At 42.2% G+C, this 20,474-nt stretch overlaps 1 protein-coding gene and 1 pseudogene across 1 annotated transcript in view; both read right to left on the bottom strand.

The window, feature by feature from the left end:
* Cct6b (chaperonin containing TCP1 subunit 6B) overlaps positions 1-20,474 on the bottom strand; it is a 44,733-nt gene that overhangs the window by 16,447 nt on the left and 7,812 nt on the right. Inside the window, exons 4-10 of the mRNA XM_021177394.2 lie at positions 19,357-19,530; positions 17,839-17,942; positions 6,442-6,552; positions 5,714-5,873; positions 4,226-4,308; positions 2,260-2,356; positions 1,470-1,617 (exon numbers count right to left, since the gene is read on the bottom strand). Of these exons, the coding sequence (XP_021033053.1) occupies positions 1,470-1,617; positions 2,260-2,356; positions 4,226-4,308; positions 5,714-5,873; positions 6,442-6,552; positions 17,839-17,942; positions 19,357-19,530 (877 nt within the window). The remainder of the gene's footprint in view (positions 1-1,469; positions 1,618-2,259; positions 2,357-4,225; positions 4,309-5,713; positions 5,874-6,441; positions 6,553-17,838; positions 17,943-19,356; positions 19,531-20,474) is intronic.
* On the bottom strand, positions 10,315-13,322 carry LOC110306197 (annotated as a pseudogene).

Consider the following 20,474-nt stretch of genomic DNA (forward strand, 5'->3'; position numbering starts at 1 on the left):
TTTTTTTTTTTTTTTATTAGCACAAAACCAGACACAAAGGCTAATGGAATGGAACAGAGGATCCTGTAATAAACCCACATTGCTGTGGTCGCAGGCTTTTTAATAGAGATATGGAAAAAATATAGTTGGAGAAAGGACAGCCTGTTCAATAAATAGCACTGAGAAACCTAGATATACATATGTAGAGGGATAACATTAGACCTTATCTCTCACCATGTAGCAAAATTAATTCAAAATAGACCAAAGATTTTAACAGGAATATTCAGACCTGGAACTTGAAAGCTACTAGGGGGGAAAAAAACCTTCTTCAAGATACAGGCATATATCAAACATGCTGGTACACACCTTTGATCCCAGCACTTGGGAGGCAGAAGCAAGTGGATCTCTGTGAGGCCAGAAAGAGATTCAAAAAGTAAAACTAAAACATTATAAACAAACAAACAAACAAACAAACAAACCAAATAAAAAACAGGCACAAGCAAATCTTTAAATATGTTTCCCAAAGCCCGACCAAATAGCAAAGCCTGTTGTCACTGTGTGAAATTCAAAAGCTTTGGTACAGCAGAGAAACCAGTAGAGAAGGCTAAGAATGGGAGAGGGGCTTTCCCAGTTATTCCTCTGCTGGGAGTTAATACCCAGAATGCATAAAGGGATCTAAACCAAAAAACAACCCCATCACTAAAGAGATAAACAGACTGCCTCCAAACAAATACAAACGGCCAATAAATTCATGAAAATGTTCATCGTCCTTATCCACACTGCAATGCAAATTCAAACTACAGCAACACATCCCCTCAACCCCCAACCCCAGTCAGACAGCCTCATCAAATGATAACAAAGGCAGCTGAGGAGGTGGGGAAATGAACCCTTAAACTCTGGCTGTGGTGTGAGCTACTGTATGGTCCAGCCAGGAACCACCTGTCCTCCAGAAGCTATCACCATGGTGGTTCCAGCTTCCTTTTGTCTGCCAAAGAAGGACACTTACAGTGAGCTTCTGTATTATGGCTTCAGTACATAAGACACCATCTCCCTGTGCTTCTCATTTCCATCTCCTTAATGCTGACGGTGAATGTCCTATTACTCTACATCAAGGGGACGCACCTATAGCATTGCTTCCCTTAGCTCCGTTTAGATATGAGCAGGTTACAAATGATCAGTCAATTTAAAATATTGGCATTCCTTCCTAATCTTTCTTACAATTACACTACACCTGAGGCAAAGAAGCAAGTTCCAAGCTGTAAGAGCTCTCATGGTTTTAAAATAAATTCCTAAATGTAAAAATTAACAGTATCTCTTAAGAGAGGGGCAGCCTACCTTATCTTTACTCTTAACAGATTCAAAGGAAAAATCAATCTAAAGTGAAATGAAAGAATAACCATTTGGACCTTAAAATACCATACATACCATGAAGACTTATTACTCCTTAAGAAGTACGGGGTTCACACGCACCCCAGGAAGAGCTCGCTTACCGTCTTCAATAGCATTTTTGACCGCACGGAGTCCATCTCTTAAGGCATCCTTGATCTGTATGAGAGTATGCTTATTTGGTCCTTTGACCAACAAGGTGACAGAGAGCGGATTTACACAGTCCTCAATGAAAGTGAACTTTTCTTCACCCTAACCGATGACAAGAAAAGATGTGAGGAAAGGTCTGGGATAGCGTAGGACTAGAATGCATGAGTTCCTGACTTAAATTCCCAGCAACACACACACAGAAAGAGAGAGAGAGAGAGAGAAACATTTGACACATTATATTATTACACTCATATAAAGTAATAATGTCATCATGAAATTCAAATCTATTTTCTATTAGAATGTAATCTTCTTGTGAAGTTTTTTTTTTATCAAGTATAACTAAAGATATATTTTAAAGTGGTTAAATTATCCGGCCATTTGGGGAGGCTGACTTACAAAGACAGTTCAACACCAGCCTGGACACAGCAAAACTCTTTACATTTAGGTAATAAATTGTAAACTCTGTCCTGTCAGACCTCAAAATGTGAAATATGAATTAAAATGTATAAAACTAAGCCGGGCGTGGTGGCACATGCCTTTAATCCCAGCACTTGGGAGGCAGAGGCAGGCGGATTTCTGAGTTCGAGGCCAGCCTGGTCTACAAAGTGAGTTCCAGGACAGCCAGAGCTATACAGAGAAACCCTGTCTCCGGGAAAAAACAAAACAAAACAAAACAAAACCAACCAACCAAACAAACAAACAAACAAACAAAAGTATAAAACTGTTCTTCATGGAAATACTCACCAATGCGTACTCGAAGACAAGGCCAGCGTGCCCCAGGCACTCTTCACTCAGGCCTTCAAAGGAGTTGACAGCCAATCCTCCACAAGCAAGGGTGAGCCTGGAATCACATTATGCCACGCTCACTTTGGTTATGGAAAACACAAAGGCTAATGGGGGGGGGGGCGATGAGGGGAACATGATCTGGCCTCAAACTCACGGTGATCCTCCTACTTCAGCCTCTGAAGTATGGGGGACCAAGTACGAGCCTCCGTACCCAGCTAAAGCTAACTTCTTAAGGATGAGGAGTATCTAACACAGACTACACAATGCAGCATTGTCTGTGTGGGAGCAGACACTTGAGATGGTATGTGTTTGTTAGGTACACTATGATAAATAGTTACCATTTTTGTAGTTTAAAACTAGGATTTTTTTTTTTTTTTAGTATTTTTCAATAATACTCATACTCTGGTGCAGGCCTTTAAATATGAGCACTAAGGAAGCAGAGGCAGGGGGATTCCTGTGAGTTCAAAGCCAGCCTGGTCTATATAATGAATTCTAGGCAAGCCAGGACAGTATCTGAGATCCTGTTTCAAAAACAAACAAACAGCCAGACAAAGTTATCAACTACAATTACCATGCTGTATAAGAAATCCTTAAATGTATCTGTCCTTTTTAAGGAACATTTTGTATCCTTTGACCAATATTTCCCAAACTCTTCTTCATCTTTCCTAACACTCCAACCCACTATAATTATCATGCTCATATCTACTTCTGGAGGTTCAGTAGTTTTTAAACTCTACATGTGAGATCATACAGTGTGGTAGTGTTTCTAAAGTCCGCTTTGTGTGTGGAAGGGAGTGTGTGTGTGCCCATCCACGTATGTGAGGCACACCCATGCATGGGGTGGGCAGAGGTTCACATCAGGATGTCTCTTCTCAGTCACTTCTCCTTCTTATGTTTTTGAAGCAGGTCTCTCACTGAACACGAAACTCGAAGTTTTGGCTAGACTAGATGAGCATCAAGTCCCTGCTGCTGGGGAACAGGCATCCAGCGCCGCTGGACCTGGCTTTCATGTGGGTTCTTGGCATCAGAACTCAGGGTTTCATACTTGCATAGCAAGTACTTCACATGCCGAGCTACTTCCCCATCCCAAAATCTTGTTTGTTTTTGTTTTTCTTTTTTAAATTTATTTACGTATTATATGTAAGTACACTGTAGCTGTCTTCAGACACCACAGAAGGCGGCATCAGGTCTTATTACGGATGATTGTGAGCCACCATGTGGTTGCTAGGACTTGAACTCAGGACCTTTGGAAGAGCAATCAGTGCTCTTAACCGCTGAGCCATCTCTCCAGCCCCCACCCCCGCCCCCAAAATCTTGTTTTAAGCAAGATAAAAACTTTTTAAAAATGAAATCTTCCTTTATACAACAAACATGAATTTAATATTTTTAAAAGTTTATTTTTATGTGTGTGAATGTTTGCCTACATGTCCGGATGTGTACCACGTGTGTGTATGGTGCTCTCTGAGATAAGAAGAGTGTGTCAGATCCCCCGGAGCTGGAGTAGTGGGCAGTTGGGAGCTGTTGTGTGGGTTCTGGGATCCAAACCCTAGCACTTGAAAGAGAAGCCAGTGCTCTTTAATGCTGAGTCTCTGACCTAGTCTTGGTCTTTTGTTTTGTTTTGTTTTGTTTTGTTTTGTTTTGTTTTGTTTTTGTTTTTTTGAGACAGGGTTTCTCTGTATAGCCCTGGCTGTCCTAGAACTCACAATGTAGACCACACTGGCCTTGAGCTCTCAAAACTCAGAAATCCGCCTGCCTCTGCCTCCCGAGTGCTGGGATTAAAGGCATGCGCCACCACGCCCGGCTTGTTTTTTTTTAAAGAGCAAAACAAAACAAACTTTTTAGGTTCAATTCCTGGAATTATATACAAAAAGATAGCAGCAGCAAGAGCAGCAGGAAGCACTCCAGATAGACAATTCCCACTCACCTTTCAAGATTCCTTCTCTTTGCCCTGCGAAGAGCTACGATGTTATGTTTTGCAAGCATTTCTAAGGAAACCGGATCGATGCCCTGTAGTTAACACAAAAGTTATGTGGGTTTTGTTTCCCACCAGGCAAGTGCTCTACCACGGAGCACTACTCCTGACCTCTAAACATGCAGACCAATAATCCTCAAGCTCTTCTGTCTCAACACCACCATTCTTCAAAGTCAAGAGGATCCGTGCTGGGCGTGGTGGCACACACCTGTAATCCCAGCACTCAGGAGGCTGAAGCAAGGGAGGTCTAAAGTCCCAGAGCGATACAGACTACAAAGTGAGTTCCATGTCAGCCTAAGCTATAGAGCGAGTTGTGTCTGTATCAAATCATAAAGACAGGAGCTACAGAGATGGGTCAGTGGTTAAGAGCCCTTGCTGATCTTTCCAGAGGACCCAGGTTCCGTTCCCAGCACCCACGTGAGGTGGCTCAGTACTGCCTGCAGCTCCAGCTTCACACACACACTCCTAAACACAAATAAAAAAGGAACACTTTTAAAGGGGTTCTTATACTTTAAGTGGGCTATTTATTCATGCATGACTTTGTAAAACTGTATGGTTTTCTTTCATTTAAAAAGTCCTGGTTCGTTGAGCTGGGCTCAAGTGTTACTGTTGGCACACTCTGCGAGGTATATTCCTTGGAATGATAGGATTGCTAAATTTGTTTTTCAAGAAAAGAAATCCAATGAACACCCCACTCTAAATAACTATAGTTTATCTGTTGACCCTTCTTTCAGCTAAAAATGGCTTTCCATGAAAAAGTAGTTAGTTTAGCTCAAAATCCAGTTACACAAAGTCTTTCTTTCTCCAAGATAACTATCATGTTTTGCTACACAGAAGTGATTCATGTATAGTTCATATTTTAATCACACTAAATTATAAAATAGTACTTGAGTATTAATGTTTAATACAAATCATTACAGTTAATATTTCAAAACACTCTTTCTTTAAAATATTATGTGTACAGTATGTCTGTAAATGGGTATGCACACCTGAGTGCAGATATGTGGAGACCTGAAGGCATGCAGTCCCCTGGAGCTGCAGTCCCAGGTAGCTGTGAGCCGCACAACCACGTGAGCGCTGAGCGCTGAACCCAGATCGGCATGAGCACTACGTACTCTTCCCTGCTGAGCCACCTCCCCAGACCCATCATCAAGACATTGTTCTTCCGTGAGATGCCTTTTCCCTCGGTGGTGTGGTGATAAAGAACAGAGTGTGAGCATAGTTTGACGCTGCTCTCCTGATCTTCGGGAAGAATCCAGCAGCTTCGCCTCCCCTTACAAATGTTCACACAGTGCAAAATGCATTATTATAATGAAAAGAGCTTCCTCCCCAAGTGCCCTGAGGGTCAGCACTGTTGTAGGGTCACTGAGGGTCAGCAGGTCACACTGAGAAACGCTGAGGAACAGTGACAAGCACTTGAGCTGTCCGCTTCTCTCTCACCTTTTGATTAATGACAACAAATCCTTTATTGGACTCAGCACAGACTTTCTGCTTTAGGTCTATTATTTTCTGCACTCTATCTTCAATAAATTTTCTTTCAGCTTTTACCAATTTCTCTTTCTCTTCTACAGTCTTATAAAAGAAACCAGAGCTCACTTCTCTAAAGAATTAATAAGAACAAGTTAGTAAAGCAGGTGTGGAGGCTAAAGCAAGAGGTTCACAAATTTGAAGCTACCCAGAGCAATACAAGTTCCTTTTTCAAGAAAATAAACACAAACAAACAGGAAAGTTTAGTAAAAGTGGGAGTAGGAGAAAAAAAGATTATTAAACACATTCAGAGAAAAGAAAAGTGGACATGACGGCTTGTATTTGTAATCCCAATACTCACGAGACTGAGGCAGGAGGATTGCTGCATGTTTGAGACCATCCTGGACTAGAGAGATGTGGGTGAAAGAAGGAGGTGGGGGGGATGAAATAATAATTTTTTAAAAATTAGGGTTAAAGAGATGGCTCAGGCTAAGGGGACCTGAGTTCAGTTCCCAGCACCCATGTCAAATGACTCACAATGTCAGCTCCAGGGGACCAGTGCCCTCTTCTGGGTCTCCTTGGGCACCTTCACTCATGCACATTCACACACACAAATAGATATGCATAATTAAAATAAAAATAAACTTACAAAAAGATGTTAAAAATTTTTCAAATATTACGAAGACAAAATTGGCACGCACGTTTTTTCATACTCTAGTGAGACATTGCAAGTGAGGATGTACGCATCTTGCACCTGTTTCCTCATCCTTGGATGACGGGCACCATGGTCTAAAACCAATCCTCGGATCAACCTATTAAAACACGGAATGTTTCATGGAATACAGATTCTTAAGTTAGAACGCCATTCAAAGCTGGGATCAGCCGGGTCACACGTTGTTTCCTTATGTAACTTCAAACCTAACGTATAATTAGCAAAATTAGGAAAAGAATCTGTTTTAACAGTATGACAGTAAGTCAAAATGAAAAGCCAATCCAGAATTATTCTCTAAGTTACACGGCTCAAAAATAGCAGTAGCTGATCAAATAATAAAAGGTAGGCACACAATAAATTTTTCAAAATAATTACATAGAATAACTAATAATTGCTAACCTGAATGTCCAGCACAGTAAGATACTGTTCAGCAAATAACAGCCCAGCTATTCAATGGTTATAAAAAAAAAAAAAAAACTATGTAGTAACATGGAAAATATTTACAGGGATAGCCAGTAAGTACAGAATAACCCATTGTATACTGTATGTAAAACATGATTACAACTATTCTTTTTTTTTTTAATGTTGGCAATTAAATGGAAACCTCCTACTTGGAATGTAGCTTGGTTGATACAGTGCGTGCGTGGCATGATTGAGATTCTGTATTCTTTGATTCCTAGGACGATAAAAATAAATATACAAAGGCTGGAGAACACTTGCCGCTCCTGCAGAGGACCTGAGTTTGATTCCCGGAACCAAGTAGTAACTTACACCCAAGGGATCTGGTGCCCTCATCTGGCCTCTGAGGGCACCAGACATGCATGTGACGATACACGTGATACGCATGCATGCCTGCAGGCAAAACACCCATATACATAAAACTGTTTAGAAACTTGACTAAATAAGTTGGTAGGTAGGTAGGGAGGGAGAGAGGGAGGGACGGAGGGAGGGAGGGAGGGAGGGAAGAAGGAAGGAAGGAAGAAAGGAAGGAAGGAAGGAAGGAAGGAAGGAAGGAAGGAAGGAAGGAAGGAAGGAAGGAAGGAACATAGGTAGGTAGGTAGCTAGAGACTCTGGGAGTATGTTTAGATTTGGATGGTAGAAATACAGACCATGGGTCTTTTTTCAGTTTTCCAAATATATTTTTCTACAGTAAATGTTTTCATAACTTTATAAAAGTCACTTATACACATTTACGTGGTAACATTTCTACTTAATACTCTCTTGAAAGATTTTTTTAAAGACTTATCTGCTGCATGTGTGTGTGCAGGCATGTATGTGCCACAGTGCACATGTGGAGGTCAGAGGACAGCTTTGGAGAGTCAGTTCTCACTTTCCACCTTTATGGTGTACGGTCTTCTCCTGTTGCTTCTTCCACTGAGCGCACAGCGCACTCCAGGCTAGCCCATGCGTTCAGCCTTTTCATGAGTCCCGGGGATCAAACACAGGTCACCAGGCTTGTACACAGATAACACTTTTACCTGCTAAGGCCTCTCCTTGTCTTGCAAGAATCTTTTATGAGTATGTATGGTGCTAGGGATTGAACCAAGGTCTGTACATTTTAGGTCAGTCTTCTACCATTGACCTTAAGAACTGTTTATGCCCAGTTGTAAAATTATCTTTTGTTTGACTGATGCAATTGTCCTGGAAGCTTCCAGTCTCCATACAATCTTATCTAGACCTAGAATGTTTTCAGCCTCTGAGACCTACTGCTGAATAAGCTCACCCTTTCTAGCTCTTTCTGAACTCTGGCTGTTTGGGCTCAAAACTACTTTTCATGCTGACTGATTCAAATTGGCTTCTTTCAGCTTCTGACTGAATTGTTCTGCTTGGCCTAATACTAATTTTGGCAATATAATCTTCTGGCTCCTTCTCATTCTTAGGCTCGTTCTGTCTTTACCTCTGTCTAGCTTGTTCTCTCTGCAACTTGTCTCCATACAACTATCCAGATACAACTTTCCTCTGTCTTCTCTGCGCTGCTCTCTCTTAAGTAGCCCCTTTCCTCTGTCTTCATAAGAGTTGGGCATATCTTATTCTGTCAAATCTTTCTCTGATTTGTCACTTTGTCTGCCTCTCAATTAGACATCACTTTCAAACATGGGTGCTTCCTTCCACAAACTGTTCCTTTATTGTTTGAGATTAAAGCTGTGTGCTAAGGGAGTGTCTGTGTTCCAGCCAGAGAAGCCCTGTTCCTGGATTGAAATTCCTCTAACCCAATAGTTCCTAAGTACTAAAAAAAAAAAAAAAATGTTTTTAGCCAGTCATAGTAGCTCACTCCTATAATCTCAGTTCTTGGGAGGCATAAGCAAGAGGATTGCACAATTTGAAGTAAGCCTAGTGTATACAGTGAGTTCCAGGCCAGCCTGAGCTTCAGAGTAAAATACTGTCAGGGAGGGAGGGAGGGAGGGAGGGAGGGAGGNNNAGGAAGGAAGGAAGGAAGGAAGGAAGGAAGGAAGGAAGGAAGGAAGGAAGGAAGGAAGGAAGGCATTTTTAAAATGTCCAACCAAAGATATAAAGGAGCTTTCAAGTCTTTAGTCTGACTAGAATACCCTAATCCCCAAATGAAGATGAAGGTACCTTACCTAGGAAAAAAAGTGTGTGTTCAATGTTCAGTGTTCTCTACTTCTCAAGCTTCTGTCCTGTTTACTCTCCTCAGCCTCAGAGAATGAATATGCTGCTTTGAGAAAATAGAAACTAAGCCGGGCTGTGGTGACACAAACCTTTAATCCCAGAATTCAGGAGGCAGAGGCAGGCAGATATCTGAGTTTGAGGCCAGCCTGGTCGACACAAGTGAGTTCCAGGACAGTCAAGGCTACACAGAGACGCCCAAAACCCTGTCTCAAAAAAAAAAAAAAAAAAACAAGCAAGGAAGAACCTGCCGCATCACTACCACCTCCATCACCACCACCTCCACAAGTCCTCAGCAGTCTCTTGCTCTTTAAAACAGAGCATCCCTCTCCACACTCCATTCCCGAATCCCCCAGCAGCACAGAACTCTGGTCCTATATCACTGCTTTTCCTTACAGCCACTCTGAACTGTTTCCATTTGCAATTCCACCTTGAATTAGTAAGGGTTCTCTAGAGGAACAGAACCAATGGGATGAATATATTATTTAAAGAATTTATGAAGGCAGCTTTAAAATAGGAACAAGAGCAGAATCACACCTGAGAGCTGAGAATCGGGAGTTACTTAACACTGGGTGCCTCGCTAGTGGTCCCACGGGGGCTGTCTCTCACTGAGGGGAGGAGCGCCCTGGAGCTGGGGAGTCCACAATGCTGGGCACCTCAGCAGTCCAGATCTGGTAGGGAAAGCTCAGGAGGAGAAGCCTGGAAAGTCACTGGCCCCACCCAGTCCAGGCTGAAAGCATAGAAACAGCTTCTGGTATTGACAACGAATCAGAAGCTGAAGCAACAGGACAACAATTGATTCAAGGCCAGAGGGAGGCCAAGCAAAGGCTGTATGCTCTTCCTCCTGACACAGCCTTTCATCTGTGCTGCTCCCAGAAGGTGCCCACAAAGGGAGTCTTCCCAGGTCCATCAAGGCGATCAGGACAGTTTCTTAGGAGGGGCACCACAATACACCCCTCCCTTACCATTCTCTCCTGTGCTTGCCTTCAGTCGGACTTTCATCTCTGCCTCTCTACTGAAGCAGTATGCTGTTCACTTTTCAGTTCACAACAATACTTTAAACATTTTTCTCTTTCTGCTTGGGTGCTGAGACACCATGCCTCTTTGACCTCCCTTGGTCACCCATCCTCAGTCTCCATTGGTGAATTTTTAATCTCTTTTCAATTTCTAAACAAGTTTCCAATGTTCAGGATTCTTTTTTCTTAACTGATTAAGTCAATTTATTAAAATAGTCAGCTTAGGCAACCACAATAGTAACTTCAGCCTCCACTCCCTGGTCAATGCTGATGGAAGTAATCGCTTAACGATCTCTGAAGGACTGTGTAAATCAATGAGTGGCTCGTGAACGGGGTGAGTCAATGAGTTGCTCATAGATTCTCATCTGGAAACGATCCCACGTCTTAGAACCTTCACTGCAATGTATTTTTCCTGTAGTGATTGCTAGTGTTGGGGTAGGTGTGTGAACTGGCCTTTTTCCTTTCAGATTCTTTTCTTTTTGCACCTCTGATCAAGGAAGCACACACCAGAAACTTCGAATCATGGCTGGTGAGGGTGATTTGAATTTGGTAGATCAACAATTCTAATTCTCCTGGCATCTTTATGGTATCTTTTTTTTGGGGGGAGGGGGTGGGGGGGGGGTTGAGACAGGGTTTCTCTGTTTAGCCCTGGCTGTCCTGGCTTTCTGGTATCTTTTTATAGATGTGCACCATGTACATGCAATAACAGCAGAGGCCAGAAGATGGCGACAGATAACCTAGAACTGGAGTTACCGATAGTGAGTGCTGGGAATTGAACCCGGGTCTTCTGGAAGTCCAGCCAGCACTCTTAACCCCTGAGCCATCTCTCCAGCCCCCTTTCTGGTATCTTTAAAAGTCATGGTTGCAGCCTCATAATGATTCCCAGATATGTCTTTCTCATCCTGCCCTCTATTCTGAACTCATTCCAGGATCTCAGCTCATCATCCACATGTAGAATGGATCCTCTCTCTCATTCAAATCTCTTGATATACTCTCACAGGTACGCCCAGAGGCTTGAGTCCTGGGCCATCCTAAATACCACCAAACTGACCATCAGAATGAACCATCACATGGTTACATTCCAGTTCACTATCATGAGCTGAGACTATCGTGTCAAATGCATTTAATCTCCCTAACCTTTCCACCATCATCTTTTAGCAATGCCGCATATAGCAGAGTACTGACTGTGTAGTTTCGTGATTGCAGGGTCAGCTGTGAGCAACTGCTCACTCCCACTGCTCAGCATCACAAGACAGTATCATACAATATGTATTGCTGGGGGGAAATCAAAATGTAAACTTCAAAGTACAGGTTCTCCTGAATGCATATCACCTTCACACCACTGTAAAGCTAGTGGACTGTAAGTCAGAAACCATCTACAACTGTAAGCCTAGTTTTAACCACAATAAAAGCACCAAAAAGTGAAAATGAAAACAAATCAACATTTGACAGAACGCCTACAGCAAACTAGGCATGGAAAAAAAAATCTATAGGCTGAACAGTAAGCAGAGGAAAGTATATCAGTGGCCCTTGTCTGAAGGAGGTTCCTTGGCTTCACCGCTGGTCTCAGTAACACACTGTCACATGGAGACATGTTAACACTGTCACATGGGGACACGTTAACTAAGGAAGCGCATGAACTTGCAGAGTTATCGGCAGAGGAAGGTGGAAAAGCAGCAGCAGCTGAATGTGTTAGCTCCAGGCCTGCTGACAAGGCCAGGAAGGAAGAAGGTTGAGCACTACTTAGCATCCCCTGGGAGCCTGGGCACTATCTCCAGCTGTAAGTGGGAGAGAGCTGCAGTCCTGAGTGGGGCTGAGACGGTAAAAGCCATAAACATCAAACCAAGCTGAAATTATGAAGATAGAGCTTCACAAACTCGGTAGGAAATGGCAGCAGTACCAAGTGGGATTTTAAAGAACAGTAACAAGATCGTGTTTTAAGAAGGAGTAAATGGGGAGATATTATCCAGAGCAAAAGATATTAAGGTAGACTCCTATAAGTTACTATAAATTATGTAATTTCTACTAATCAAAATATAGTAGAAGTGTGAAATTTGCAAATTAGTAGAGAAGAAAAATATAACGATAAAACCAATAAAATGAAACATTGCTTAGAAGAAACATAGGACAATGGGAAATGAATAGAGAGTAAAAAAGATAGGACCTGTGAAATCAAATATACTCTTAACAATGTAAAATGTCATAGACTAGCTATTTCAATTAAAATATAAAGACTATCTGATTAAGATTTTTTTTACTTGCCTCCAAAACAAAACAAAATAAAAATGTCACTTACAAAAAGCAATTTTCTAAAATATAAGGGCAAGAAGGTTGAAACAACACACACATGACAGGCACATACCAATAGAGAGAAAGCTGGTGGGAGCTGGGGAGATGGCTCAGTGGTTAAGAGCACTTGCTGCTCTCACAGAAGCCCCTAGTTCGGTTCCCAGCATCACATGGTGGATCGCAACCATCTGTTAACTCCAGTTCCAGAGGATCTGATGCCCTCCTGACCACTACAGGTCCCAGCTGTGCACAGATTGCACGTACATGCATCCAGACAAAACACTTATACACATAAAATACCATTTTAAGAAATCTGCCTGCCTCTGCCTCCCAAGTGCTGAAATTAAAGGCGTTCGCCACCACCGCCTGGCTCATTTTTAAAAAATCTAAAATGAAAACATATTCATAGCTAGGCTGTATGGGCACACACTTTTAATCCGAAACAGACACCAGCGGATTTCTGAGTTCAAGGCCAGCCTGGTCTACAGAGTGAATTCCACAACAGCCAGGGCTACACAGGGAAACCCTGTTTCAAATGCCCCTGGCCCCCCCCCAAAAAAAAACTTAAAAAGAGAAAACTGGAATAGCAATTGTATCAAAATGGAATAAATTATACTTTTAAGACATTTCTAACCAGATCTGTACAGGTCTGTAACCCCTGATATCTGAGGGGCTGAGACTTATGTTGGCTACAGAGTGATTCGAGGCCAGCCCTGGTAAATCAGTAAGACCCTATGTCATAATCAAAAGTAAGAGGAAACGTATGGGGTTACAGCTCAGTAGTAAAGCGCATACCCAGCATGCGCAAGGCATTTGGTTCGATCCTCAGAACTAGAAAAAAAAGTCATTATTAGAGAAAAGATGGTCACTTTATATTGGTACAAAAAGTTCAGAGTTTGAGAAAATATTCTATATTAAAAGTTAGTCACGCACTGGGCATGGTGGCGCACGCCTTTAATCCCAGCACTTGGGAGGCAGAGGCAGGCAGATTTCTGAGTTCGAGGCCAGCCTGGTCTACAGAGTGAGTTCCAGGACAGCCAGAGCTACACAGAGAAACCCTGTCTCAAAAAACCAAAACCAAACCAAAACAAACAAACGAAAACAAAAGTTGGACACACCTAAAGCTGGGCAAGGTGACATAAACCTGTAATCTCAGCATTTAGGAGGCTCAGGCAGGAGGCTCCTAAGTTAAAGGCTAGTCTAGGCTACTTAGCAAGACCATATCAAAGAAAAAACATGAGAACAATCCTGTATGCATCTAGTAAGACAGTTTTGGTTTTTTATTTGTTGGAACTTGGGGCCTTGAAGATATTACTCAAAGGGTCAGTGCTCAGATACATCTCTATGCCAAGATCAAAATCTATAAAATATCCAGGCATCACCGGTGGCATAGCCCTTTAATCCTAGAATTAAGGACGTAGGTGGATCTCTGTGAATTCAAGGCCAGCCTGGCCTATAAAGGTAGTACCAGGCCACCCAAGACTAGATAAAGAGACCTTGCCTCAAAATAAATAAACATATGTAATATATATGTGTATGTTTGTGTACTTGTATGTTTAATATACATTTAACATATATTAAAGCTGTCAAAACTAAAGGAGAATATAAACAAACCCATGATGATATTGCTATAATATTAAAAAAATGTTAACATGTCTCAGTAATTACAGAATAAGCTGTCAGAATATTAATAAGGATACTGAAGGTCTGAAAAACAACATTAACAAAATTGCTCCCTTGACAGAAAACTGTACCTCACAACTACAGCACGCCTGCTTGTTGAGTACATAAAACATTACAAATAAATTCTCTGGAGCCAAGCTCGCATCCTAGAACTCACAAGATTGATGAAAAAGGACTACTGTAGGCTCAGGGCCAGGCAGGGCAGTAAGCATACAACCCTGGCCTCCAAAAATAAAGTAAAATAATTAACTGACTCTATAAGCAAATCTCAACAAATTTCAAAACAGTGAAATCTTATAGACTATGTCCCTTGCTGTTATATAACTGAACTAGAAATCAATAACTACATTCTCCTATATATTTTGAAATTAAGATGTTTAAAATAGAAAATATTTTAAATGGATTGCGTTTTCCAGCAAACCTCAGCCTGTCTGTCTGCCAGGGGGACGGACTCCATAACTACAGGAAAGCAGGCAAACAAACAACAACAGCAGCAAATATCCTTCATTGTTAAGTCAACTCTTGCTGACAATAAGGACTTCTGCAGATTTCCAGAAAGAGATAGAGAAGGGGGAGTGGAAGAGAGACTGCAAGCGGCCTTAATGGCTGGCCAGAGGAGCAAAGAGAACAGGGCAGCAGCTGAGTGGTCTCAAACCAGGTGAGAAGCAGAAGGTCCTGTTTCTTCTTGTGTCTTCCCAGAAGAAAAGCTGGCTGCATTGCTGGCTGTGACTCACGCCTGTAATTCCAGAACATGGGAAGCTGAGGCAGGGGGGCTGCCACAAACTCCAGACCAGGCTGAGCGACAGAGACGTTGCCTCCAAAAGGTAACAAAATAAAAATGAATGAGCAAATAAAGAATGCAGAAAAAGAAGACAGCTGAATGTGGCCATCCCAGGATTGAGAGAGAGAGGGTCACCTGTTCTTTAACACTAATCTTGCCCTTAAGATAGTCTTGTTATACCCAAACCACTCTTTGGTGAAATCTTTAGAAGGCAAAAAAAAAAAAAAAAAACCAGAAAATATTTTAAGTCATAATACACATGCTTGCCGGGTAACGGAGGTGCACGCATACCTTTGATCCCAGCACTTGGGAGGCAGAGGCAGCTGGATCTTTGTGAGTTCAAGACCAGCCTGATGTACAGAGCTAATTCCAGGATAGCCAGGACTACACAGTAAGACCCTGTTCTCAAACAAACAAACAAACAAACACATCCAAACAAAAAACTGCACGTGCTTGTAAGTAGTCGCCGTGCTCAGGAGGCCGAGATGGGAGAGTCAGAGGTCCCAGGACAGCCTGAGCTATGCAGGGAAAGCCGGTCTCAAAGCGAAAGATAAGTAAAAGTTAAAGGTTGTGGTCAAGGAATGCTTGGAGGAAAACTGGAAGCCTCAAATACTATTTTACAAAAGCAGAGGACGAAAGAGGAACGGTCTGAACATATTGTAATGAGACAGAAGCGAAAAGCTCCCCAGCCCCAACCCAAAAGTCCAAACATTAAAGAGAAAGGCGTTAGGAAGCAAAACAAAAACAAACAAACAAAGAGCCTGGGTAAAATGAGAGGAGAGGTGGGAAGAGAGAGTGGAGGTGAGGAAAATCCTTCAAACAGGATCTTTAGGACCTGTTTGTTCCAAAATTTGAAGATTCAGATGAGATGGACAAATCCTTAAAAGTACTGATTTTCCAAAACGTATATAGAAAACCTAACGGAACCTAAGAAAATGGTGTAAGATGCAAATGGAATATGTAGTGTTTTGATCCTAATCAAAATTAATTCACTGAAAAACTCAAACAGAAAAATTGAAGTATAAACTATATGCATAATATATTAATGACTTAGTATTATTTTTAAAGGTATACTAGTTAATATTGATAACATTTACTTCTACTTCTACATAAAGTATTTTTTTAAAGATTTATTTATTTTATGTATATGGTTACACCATTGCTCTCTTCAGAGACACCAGAAATGGGCATCTGATCCCATTATAGGTGGTTGATGAGCCACCACGTGGTTGCTGGGAATTGAACTCAGGAACTCTGGAAGAGCAGTCAGTGCTCTTAATCACTGAGCCATCTCTCCAGCCCCAAAGGTTTTTTTTTTGTTTTTGTTTTTTTGTTTTTTCGAGACAGGGTTTCTCTGTATAGTCCTGGTTGTCCTGGAACTCACTCTGTAGACCAGGCTGGCCTCGAACTCAGAAATCCGCCTGCCTCTGACTCCCAAGTGCTGGGATCAAAGGCGTGCGCCACCACCGCCCGGCTCCAAAGTATTTTTTTAAGTTGTTTTAATTTGGGTTTCTATTGCTGTGAAGAGATACCATGACCATGGTAACTCTTATAAAGGCAAACATTTAACTGGGACTGGCTTACAGTTTCAGAGGTTTAATCCATTACTATCATGGCAAAAAAAGCATTACAGCGTGCAGGCAGATATGGTGCTGGAGAAGTTCTACATCTTGATCCCCAGGCAGCAGCAGGAGACTAAGGAATACTGGCCAGACTCGAGGGTTTTTGTTTTTCTTTTTGTTTTTGTTTTCCCCAGTCAGGGTTTCTCTGTGTAGCCCTGGCTGTCCTGGAACTCACTCTGTAGACCAGGCTGGCCTCGAACTCAGAAATACTGCCTGCCTCTGCCTCACAAGTGCTGGGATTAAAGGCATGCTCCACCACTGCCCGGGCAGTCTTGGGCTTCTTAGGACCTCAAAATCTGCCCCCACACAATGACACTTCCTTTACCAAGGCCACACCCACTCCAACAAAGCCACTCCCTATGGGCCAAGATCTCTGGCGGCTATTCCTATTCAAACTACCACAAAAGTGAAATATTATTTCAAAATTTGCTTCAGAATAATGTAGGTTAGTCCTAGCAGTTGGGAGACAGCAGAATCTCACGTCTGAATCTAGGTGAGGTCTCATCTCAGAACATGAGAAAAACTATCTGTAGGGAGGAGGCTAAAGAGGAGGAGACGGAGAGGGTAACTCCAGGGCTGAAGTTAGATTGAAAACTGAGAAGGATAAAACCAGAGGTGCGTGAGAGGTCTCTGCCCTGCATTTACATAGACTTGGCGTTGAATGTTCTAAAGAACTAAATGCACTGTCATGGCCCATTAGCCCCTGGCCTTGGCCTTTTGCTTTTTCTCCTCAGCTGTGCTGCAGGTGCAATGGAACACTCCAAGATGGCCCTCCCCCTCCCTCTCCTCCTCCTCCCTTCCCCCTTGACATAGCTAGAGGCCTCTTAGCTCCGCAGTTCAGCTTCACACTAGAACAGTTTTCTCTGAAGGCTATGAACCGCACAGGGGATTGTGCTTCACTCTCTAGTTTGATTTAAATGTAAGCTTTCTGAGGAGAGAGTGTGCTCTGCTTACTCCTCACTGCAGCACCTAAAAGTGACAGGCTCACCGTAGCTAACTAATGTGTTGAAATGAATACACTGCTATTGAGTAAAACTAATGAAATCAACGAAAGCCAAATATTTCAGAACTTAATGCCAAAGTGTGGCTGCTGAGATGGCTCAGCAGGTAACACACCTGACAACCTGAGTTTGACCCCTGGAATTCACAAAGCGCTGAGGGAGATCTTCAAGTCAGCATTTAACTCCCGTAAGCACAAGCATGCTGTGGTGTACACACACACACACACACACACACTTGCTCACATACATTCACACACATACTCACACATACACAAACTCACACACACACATACACATGCACACACACATACACAGTCACGTGCACACACGTGGGGGGCGATTTTTAATTGTAAATGGTATGTTATTTACTGTGTGTCTGTTTCTGACTTGTGCCTCATCTCCACGATTTCCACCATGAAGAGATCAATAGGGACACCTGGTCTTCTGATAGCCAAGACAGAATCCACCACAGCCTGAAAGAGAAGCACATGAGAGGCATATTACCTGCACTAAAAGAAACTCCTGGTCCAAGTGACCTATCAGCAGACTAAACAGGGAAAGGGAGTCAGGCTTCAGAGTCAAGGGCATGGTCACCAAGTACCACATGTGGCACCCTTGTATTTCCCAAAGTAAATTAACAATGCAGCATTCTGCTTCAGATGTCAATGCCTTGTGACTTTGGTTATTATGAATTCCTTATTTCCAGTTTCAGAAATGGCAGAGCTGAGGAACACCAATATAACCACATAGTTTACTTTCAGAAGTAAATGAGATGATAATCATATACATATGATATATATATATGATATATATATATATATATATATATATATATATATATATATATATATATCAGGTCAATCTTGCCTCATTAAAGCTGCAGCCCTAATGACAAGGCACACTGACAAAACAGCTTGCTCATATGTCACTTTATATCATCAAATATGAACCTCAAGGTTTAACCAAACACATTGTCCAAGAGGTTTCACAAGAGATAAGCCACAGGAAGCTAAGTTCCTTCCAAATTCCAAGGCAGGTTAGTCACTAATGTGACACCTTTAGGAAGGTTAAAAACACTGTTGTAGAGCTGGAGAGATGGCTCAGAGGTTAAGAGCACTGGCTGCTTTTCCAGAGGTCCTAAGTTCAATTCCCAGCACCCACATGGTGGCTCATAACCATCTATAATGAAATCTGGTGCCCTCTTTTGGTGTGCAGGCATATGTGCATATAGAACATTGTATACTAAATGAATAAATCTTTAAAAAAAAACAAAACACTGTTGTGATCAATTGAATTGTAAATGCTTGCCTTGTTGGTTTTCAGTTGTTGTTGATGGTGGTGGTGGTTTTTAAATTTATTTATTTTATGTGTATGGGTGTTTTGTCTTCATGTATGTCTGTGTACTACGTGCATGCCTGGTGTCCACAGAGATAAGAAGGTGGCATTAGATCGCTTGGAACTGGAGTTAGAGATGATTGTGAGCCACCAAGTGGGTCCTGGGAACTGAGCTCAGGTCATTAGAGACAGCAGCCAGTGTTCTTTTTTTTTTTTTTTTTTTTTTAAAGNTTTTTTTNTTTAATGTAAGTACACTGTAGCTGTCTTCAGACACTCCAGAAGAGGGCGCCAGATCTCGTTACGGATGGTTGTGAGCCACCATGTGGTTGCTGGGATTTGAACTCTGGACCTTCGGGAGAGCAGTCGGGTGCTCTTACCCACTGAGCCATCTCACCAGCCCCGCAGCCAGTGTTCTTTACCACCATTTGCCAGCCTGCCTTCTTGTTTTACATTTCTGAAAAGTCCTGTGCAATATTTGGTTGTCTTACAGAAAAAAGAAAGGTATCACCATGTGCCTGGCTCTTCTGGGAAGCTGACCGTTTAATCACATACCTCTGTTAGTATGTCGGCCAGTTCAGCATGAACTTTCGTCTGCAGGGATGTTCTAGCCACATCCAAGAGGATTTCTCTTTTCATCTCCTTTTGTACTTTAATTTTATCCAAAACTTCAAGTGCTTTCGTCTTCGCAACATCAAATCCTTCAGTTATGATTCTAGGGTGCAGGCCCTGATGTAGCAACATAAATACACAATTACACAGCAAGCCATGCAGAGGAAAAGTTTTTATGCTCTCCGAGTAGTAAGTATGCTAAAAAGACTGTGACCCACAGCAACGGCACTAACAGAAATGTGTCATTCATACGTATCTCTTTCTCAGGCTTCATATCCGAAGCAAACCTTTAACATGTATATGAATGTTGTGCCTGTGTGCACATATATGTACCATGTGCATCCTGGTACCCACAGAGGTCAGAAGAGGGGGCTGGGTCCTCTGAAGTTAGACTCACAGAGGGGTTTGAGTTACCATGTAGGTGCTGGGAACTAAACCAGGGTCCTCTGCAAGAGCAACCAGTGCTCTTAGCCACTGAGCCATTGCTCCAGTGGCTGGGCTGGAGCTCAATAATAATAAGCTTATAGAAAAGTTGCAAGTATAAAAAAAAAAAAAAACCTATAAATCCATTCATTCATTTGTAGATAGGGTGTTGCTACATGCATAATTCAGTCTGTCTTCAAATTCCTGACTCAGCTCCCCCAGTGCTATGATAAAAGATGTGTGGTACAATACAAGGCATAACAAAGGCTTTTTTTCAAGAGCTACAACTACATCTAGGCACACAATACTCCTTTCAGTGCCGAGGGACAGGGCAGCACAGACTGAGAAACGTGTATCACAGTGATGTGCCGGACAGTCATTCCAGGCTCCAGTGGAATACATTCCCATCACCACAGAACTCCTGCTGTAGCCTTGTCAAAAATTAATAACCTGAGTCTAATCGTGAGGAAATAGACAATACCAAGTGAGGGGCTTTCTACAAAACAACTGGCCTGTGCAACTTAAAAGTAGCAATGTCAGTCAAGCATGATGGCACAAACTTTTACTCCCAGGGCACAAGAGGCAGAGGCAGGGGCTGGTGAGATGGCTCAGTGGGTAAGAGCACCCGACTGCTCTTC

This window comes from Mus caroli, chromosome 11 (genome assembly GCF_900094665.2).
Source record: "Mus caroli chromosome 11, CAROLI_EIJ_v1.1, whole genome shotgun sequence".
In the NCBI taxonomy this organism is placed as follows: Eukaryota; Metazoa; Chordata; class Mammalia; order Rodentia; family Muridae; genus Mus; species Mus caroli.